This window comes from Macadamia integrifolia, chromosome 6 (assembly GCF_013358625.1).
Source record: "Macadamia integrifolia cultivar HAES 741 chromosome 6, SCU_Mint_v3, whole genome shotgun sequence".
NCBI lineage: Eukaryota > Viridiplantae > Streptophyta > Magnoliopsida > Proteales > Proteaceae > Macadamia > Macadamia integrifolia.
Genome location: NC_056562.1, coordinates 33,519,348 through 33,526,703, shown reverse-complemented (window position 1 = coordinate 33,526,703; position 7,356 = coordinate 33,519,348). Strand labels below are relative to the sequence as shown.

At 38.3% G+C, this 7,356-nt stretch overlaps 1 protein-coding gene across 1 annotated transcript; it reads left to right on the top strand.

Moving 5' to 3' along the window:
• Nucleotides 1–520: 520 nt before the first annotated feature.
• LOC122081249 (probable copper-transporting ATPase HMA5) lies at nucleotides 521–6,937 on the top strand. The gene is made up of 6 exons (XM_042648278.1): nucleotides 521–983; nucleotides 2,513–3,904; nucleotides 4,560–4,814; nucleotides 5,177–5,299; nucleotides 5,465–5,944; nucleotides 6,263–6,937. Exons 1-6 carry the CDS (start codon nucleotides 693–695, stop codon nucleotides 6,677–6,679), a joined length of 2,958 nt encoding a protein of 985 aa, XP_042504212.1. The 5' UTR covers nucleotides 521–692; the 3' UTR covers nucleotides 6,680–6,937.
• Nucleotides 6,938–7,356: the final 419 nt, after the last annotated feature.

The following is a 7,356-nucleotide window of genomic DNA, read 5'->3' as shown; positions in this document are numbered from 1 at the left end:
AAAAAAAAAAAAAAAACAAATAATGGACATTATAAATGGGCCAATCATATCTTTGAAGGTAAGGATTAATTATGCTTCTATTTTCATAATTAAACCCTTGCCTTGGAAGACAACTCTTTCTCCTACATACCTTGCGAATATTTTATCTCCCCTCTTTATGTTTCCATAGACAATATTTTAGTATAATTTTTTATTTCAATTTTTCTATCTTAAATCTAAGAAATTATTTATCAATTAGAAATATAAATTGTTTGGTTTATTTACAACTAAGAGGCAATATGATAATCCAATCCAATCCAATGGTTGGGATCATATTGATGGGAAGGAGCATTATAACAAAAAAATCAATTAGATGGGTCCCACTCATCAAGTGGCAAAAAAAAAGCGTTGAAAGCAACATTGTCCAATCACCACATACCCAGTCAGCCAGTGAACCGGTTTTGGCAACCGATACTCCTCCGGCATTACTTGTTATATCATAGGGTTCGTTACAATACCTGTTTTCAAACGGCCAAAAAACCCGGGAGGGAGCTGAAACCAAATGTCCAAACCCTACGTTACGTGATCTCTTCTTCTTTCAGTTTCTTTAACAAATTGGAGTTGTCGAGAAGAGAGAGAGAGAGATAGAGAGAGGAAAAGCTTCCGACTTGAAAGCTTGCAGAGCTTTGTTGTTGAAGTAAAGGGAGGAGATCATGGCGACCAAATTTTTGGCGTTAGCTTGTATTAGGAATGAGAGCTTCAATGGAGATTTGTCTCCTCGACCACATTACCCTTCGATGCCTAAATACCCCAAGGGTGTAGCCGTTCAGGACAGCATCGAGGGTTCCGAGGCCAAGGCTCTGTTCTCCGTTGTTGGAATGACCTGTTCTGCTTGTGCTGGTTCTGTGGAGAAAGCCATTAAACGACTTCCGGGAATCCGTGATGCTGCCGTTGATGTTCTGAATAACAGAGCTCAGGTTCTGTTTTATCCTAATTTCGTCAATGTAAGTCTCACAACTCTGAGGATTCTTTCAGTTATTTTTCTTCGTTCTTCTATTTATATTCTCATTTTTTTCCCTTCTGAAACTTATGGGGATCTTAATACCTGTTTTGTCTTTTTTCTTTGATGGTTAATATTCTTTCAGATTTAATATTTGATTTTTACTGAAATTCAAATGATACAATAGCTAATAGAATCTACAGTTCTAACCTTTTGGCCTAATTATTTGAGTGTTAGAAATCATCAATTCTTCTATTTTGTCCATAAAATTAACTGCTTAGGAGGAGCTCATAGCTACTTTAAGCCAGTGGAAGTTTTAGAGTTTAGCTTCTTGTTTGCCTCAAGGAAAAGCTCCAAGCTCATCCCGAAGAGAGTTTGGAGCATTCTATGGCAATAATAGCAAGATGGAAATTTATATGATTCTAAAGAAGCAGCTTTATACTTGACTGCTCCTGAAGTGAACCATCAGTATCAACGATCAAGCATATAAATCCTTGATCTGAAAAGGTTCATTTGTGTATAAAACTTTATTAAATTCGCCTCATGTCCAATGACTAATGGTAATGCCTCAAGCTTGATCCTCGACCTTCTACCCAAAATGCTAGGTCCTTTGCTACTCATGGTTGTTACAATACACTGTGCTTTGTGACAAATGGCTTATTGGCTCTCTGTGGCAGCTCTCACTCTGTGTTCTACTTCAAGTGGCACTATGTTCTCGCTGTGGTCCAAGTTGCCTCTCCAACATTCACTCTAGCTCCTACTCCAAGAAGCCCTTTCCACTTTGGCTCTGCCTGGTTACAAGTAAAGTGAAATGAAGGGATGTGAAAGAAGTCATTTAGAGCCATCTATTCTTCATTCTTATAGGATCTGGGTCATCTCAATTTTGGACAATAGAGGTGCATTTTCTTGGGTGCAAAAAAAAATTAGCTAATTTAAAAATTTACTGAATGTGCTAAACATGATGATTAAACTTTACAAATAAATTTGTTGGTCATTTCCATATTTTTTCTGTTCAAATCTCAGTAATATGGTTTAAAAGTGAATTAAATGGTTACTATGTTTATTTAGTTTTTGAGTTAGTCACAGTTATCATTGGAATTGATTTGAAGGGTTTTTTTTATATTTGTTTTAATTTCACTTCCCTTCATTTCACTTACTTATGGAGCCTTTGTGGCATCTCTCACTCTAATCTAGGTGGCTCTACTGGTTGACCCCTTTACCAATTGTAAAGTTCTTAAATGAATGTCCCAGATTCCTAGTACGGAAATTATCAGTGTTGGAGCCCTCCCTAACTCTTTTGGGGGAAGGAAGTATTGAAGTGGGATAGCATGTAATAAATTTGTCTTCTTTGCCTATGAGATTGCTCTTCTAGTATATTTTTTGTTTCTCTTTTAATTCTCATTATTTTTGTTCTAGAGATATGTATTCCGCTTTAGGTATTAGTTTGGTGGATGGTTTTCTTTATCTTTTTATTTTATTTTATATTTTTTGTAATAATTGACTAAGTAGCGTTATGTAAGTTGCATTCTATAGGAGGAAACAATTCGAGAGGCTATCAAAGATGCTGGATTTGAAGCATCATTGATCAAGGATGAGGTGAATGAAAGATCCATGCAAACATGTCGATTACGTGTAAAAGGAATGACTTGTACCTCATGCTCAAGAACTGTTGAATCTGCTCTACAAGGTATTGAAGGTGTGAATAAAGCCCAAGTTGCATTAGCAACTGAAGAAGTAGAAATATATTATGATCCAAAGATTGTGAGCCACAACCAGCTTCTTGAAGAAGTTGAGCACTTTGGTTTTGAAGCCATACTTATTAGTACAGGGGAAGACAGGAGCAAGATACAGCTAAAATTAGATGGAGTATGCACCAGTCATTCAATGAGGATGATTGAAAATTCTCTACAAGCACTCCCAGGTGTTCAAGATGTGACAATTGATCCAATGGTTCATAAAATTTCCATTTCTTACAAGCCAGATGAAACAGGACCACGGACTTTTATCCATGTTATAGAGTCAACTGGATCTGGGCATTTCAAAGCAATGATATTCCCTGAAGGAGGGGGAAGAGATTCTCTTAGGCAAGAGGAGATTAAGAACTACTATAGATCCTTTCTCTGGAGTCTTGTTTTTACTATCCCAGTGTTCCTTACCTCTATGGTCTTCATGTATATCCCCGGTATTAAGCAAGGACTTGATGCTAAAGTGATCAACATGTTAACCTTTGGAGAGATTATGAGGTGTATACTATCCACCCCTGTACAATTTATTATTGGTTGGAGATTTTACACCGGGTCCTTTAAGGCATTACGCCATGGCTCTGCAAATATGGATGTTTTGATTGCACTTGGAACCAATGCAGCCTACTTCTATTCTGTCTACTCAGTGTTGAGAGCTGCAACGTTAGAGGAGTCCAAGGCCACAGATTTCTTTGAGACGAGCTCAATGCTCATTTCCTTTATTTTACTGGGGAAGTATTTAGAGGTTTTGGCCAAGGGGAAGACATCTGAGGCCATTGCCAAGCTTATGGATTTGGCACCGGAGACAGCAACACTATTAACTATTGACAGGGAGGGAAATGTGGTAGGTGAGCATGACATTGACAGTCAATTGATACTGAAGAATGATGTTATTAAGATAATGCCTGGTGCAAAAGTCGCTTGTGATGGTTTTGTTACCTGGGGTCAAAGCCATGTCAATGAAAGCATGATAACGGGAGAAGCCAGGCCAGTTGCCAAGAGGAAAGGTGATACAGTTATTGGAGGGACTGTGAATGAGAATGGGGTGTTACATGTTCAGGCAACCCGAGTTGGATCTGAAGCTGCTCTCTCACAGATTGTTCGACTTGTAGAATCAGCACAAATGGCCAAAGCTCCTGTCCAGAAATTTGCTGACCGTATCTCAAAATATTTTGTGCCTTTGGTGAGTATTTATTGTCCACCTTCCCTTCTTTCTAAGTGGATTTCTTCCAAATATTGGTTTACTTTAAAGTTTTGTTTTTTCAACTTTAGAGACCATCTGAAATGCTGTGCTGAGTTTATGCCGAGTATAGATAAATTATCCATTTTTATTTTTTTTAGTTTGTTTTATTATTCCTTGGGTATTCCTACCTTTTGTTTAATTTATTAAATTGGAATAAATATACTGTTCCATAGTCTGAAGCAAAATATTCTGACAAATTAATGATAAAAAAAACATTATTTGGCAATATCACTGTGTTGCACTTTTAAGAAAATTCTGACTTAAAGTTGGCTTTTGTGATCTTTCTGTTATTGTTGTTACACGGGAAAATGCATGTATATCTACACTGAATCAGAACATGGCAGAGTTGAGCTTGTGTAGCAGCCCTGAGCACTGATTCCCTAGCAGCTGTTACAAGAAATAGTGTCTTTTGATTTTTTAACTTAGTTTTTCAGACATCCAAATCGCCTTTTGTTGGCTCAACCATGTAGATTTAGAAGATGGACTCTAATTCTGAGCTGAGTCTAGCGATGTAGTGATGTTTATGTACTAGTAATTAAAGGAAAGTACTATGCTTTTCACGACTTCGCTAAATATTCAACTTTAACTCTTGCAGGTTATTATCCTTGCATTCTGCACTTGGCTTGCCTGGTTTTTGGCTGAAAAATTGAATGGCTATCCAAAGTCGTGGATACCATCCTCCATGGATGGCTTCCAGCTTGCTCTTCAATTTGGCATCTCTGTCATGGTCATAGCCTGCCCTTGCGCTCTAGGTCTGGCAACTCCCACAGCAGTTATGGTTGGTACAGGAGTTGGTGCTTCTCAAGGAGTATTAATCAAAGGAGGTCAAGCATTAGAAAGTGCACATAAGGTCAGCATGAAAGATTTTCACATCGATCTTTCTATTCTATTATGTCTGAAAAATCAATTAGTTTATGAATAGGAAATGAGGTTATATTTTCAAGATCTTCCTTAACACCACTGGATTTGGAAATCAACCTACATGTATCCAAACCCCACATCCTTCGATTACAATTTCAAACATTAATTGAAAGCTATAAGAATCACTGAAGTTTTTTTCTTCTGTTGGAGACACACATACCTATTTGACCTGACATCATTGCCATTCTCTTGCCTTTTTCATGGTTTTCAGATTTTTTCTGTTTTTCCTTTTTGAGTTTAATCCAGAGCAACTATTTAATAGCACAATTTGAGGATTCACTTTTTCTTTAGGTGAACTGCATTGTGTTTGACAAAACCGGAACCCTCACCATTGGAAAACCAGTGGTTGTAAGCACAAGGCTCTTGAAAAACATGGTCCTTCGCGATTTCTATGGACTGGTTGCCGCAATTGAGGTAGACCCTTCTGTCTCTGCTGCCAGCTGTTATCAGTACTTTCACAAATGCTACTGTATATCATTCCTTGGGTCTCGCTTGCTTTGATTTCAGCATTTTGCATATATCTTTGAAGCTAACCAAGTAGAGGTCTTCTGATGGTGTGGCATATTAAAATATTATCAGGTTAACAGTGAACATCCGCTGGCCAAGGCTCTAGTTGAGTATGCTAAGAAATTCAGAGAAGAGGAAGAGAAACATGTGTGGCCAGAAGCACGAGATTTTGTCTCCATTACAGGTCATGGTGTGAAAGCAACTGTTCAAAACAAGGAAATAGTTGTCGGAAACAAGAGCCTGATGTTAGACTCGGGGATATCCATTCAAGTTGATGCCGAAGAACTCCTAGTAGAAACTGAAGAGCTGGCACAAACTGGAATCCTGGTATCAATTGATCGGGAGGTTGTGGGAGTGATAGCCATATCTGACCCATTGAAGCCTGGAGTGCAGGATGTCATTTCCATTCTCAAGTCTATGGATGTGAGGAATATTATGGTGACAGGTGACAATTGGGGAACTGCAAATGCCATCGCCAAGGAGGTTGGAATTGAAACTGTTGTTGCAGAAGCCAAACCTGAACAGAAAGCAGAGAAAGTGAAGGAGTTACAGGTAAAACATGATGAGTTGCAAGAGAAATTTTCTTCCTCTGGTTATGGTATCCATTGTTCCTGATTGCCCACATGGAACAGGCTGGATATTTATTGGTTTATAACATACCAAGAGCTGTTTTTTAACAAGAGTGCATGGAGCTATGATTAATCTCTCCTCTTTATTGAAAAGGAGGTCTTCAATCAGGGGAGGATAGAAGTCTACCTAAAATTTATTTCGAAAATGAGTTTTTGATTCTTTTTCTCAACTTTTTTTCTCTTTTCCCCTCTTTCTCTTGCCTACCGATACTTGAATAATTTTTTTCCCTTTCATATCCAGGCCATGGGACTAACAGTGGCAATGGTTGGAGATGGTATTAATGACTCACCAGCACTAGTGGCTGCTGATGTGGGAATGGCAATTGGTGCCGGCACAGATATAGCCATTGAAGCAGCTGACATTGTTCTGATGAAGAGCAACTTGGAGGATGTGATAACTGCCATTGACCTCTCCAGGAAAACCTTCTCTCGGATCCGTATGAACTACTTCTGGGCACTGGGCTATAATCTATTCGGCATCCCCATCGCTGCTGGGGCCCTTTTCCCATCCACTGGATTCCGTCTACCACCATGGGTTGCTGGAGCTGCTATGGCTGCTTCTTCAGTTAGTGTTGTTTGCTGGTCTCTCTTGTTGAAGAATTACAGAAAACCCAAGAAGTTGGATACCCTTGAGATTAGAGGAATCAAAATTGAGTAACCAGTCACTATGAAGTGGAGCTAGCCAGCTACATTTGTACATTATTTCCATAAGCTTGAAGATTGATAGATTAATATGGCACTTTCTTCCAGATCATTGAAGGAACCTAATCAAGGATGGTCCCCTGTGTACATAGCCATGTAATAGTGAAGTCTTTTTTTTTGGGTAAGAATGTAATTGTGAAATCTATTGTTTGTAAAGGTGTGGATTGGAACATAATTGTTGTTAGCTGAAAATCAAGGATTGGCTCTTTAACTCTTTTGCTAAATGGCAACTAGAACTCGACTTTTCCCAGAAATCACATTGTAGCCAATACTTAACCATAAACCATAAACCATAAACCTTGTGTACATGTGTCCAATGGTGTGTTTGATGGGTAAGAAAAAGAGAAATATAAAAGGTGAAGGTTCCTCAAAGGCAGCGTGATCCCTGCAGCAGCACAGCGATCAATGGGAGTACATATAGAAACATCAACAATATCAAGATTTTTGTTTTCATGGAGGTGGGTGGTTATTTCGGTCTGGGTGTAGAGGTCACGTTGTTTTCTGGGCTTTATTATTATTATTTTTTTTCCTATAACAAATTCAATAATTGTTTTACTAATTTCGTCTTATTATGTTTTGTTTTTTAATTTCTTGCTAACCAAACAAAACACGAGAGAAATCAAGGGAGATCAT

Coding starts and splice junctions, on each gene's coding strand:
- LOC122081249 (XM_042648278.1), top strand. CDS start 693: ATGGCGACCAAATTTTTGGCGTTAGCTTGTATTAGGAATGAGAGCTTC. Junction 3,905..4,559: donor CAAAATATTTTGTGCCTTTG/GTGAGTATTTAT, acceptor TAACTCTTGCAG/GTTATTATCCTTGCATTCTG. Junction 4,815..5,176: donor CATTAGAAAGTGCACATAAG/GTCAGCATGAAA, acceptor CTTTTTCTTTAG/GTGAACTGCATTGTGTTTGA.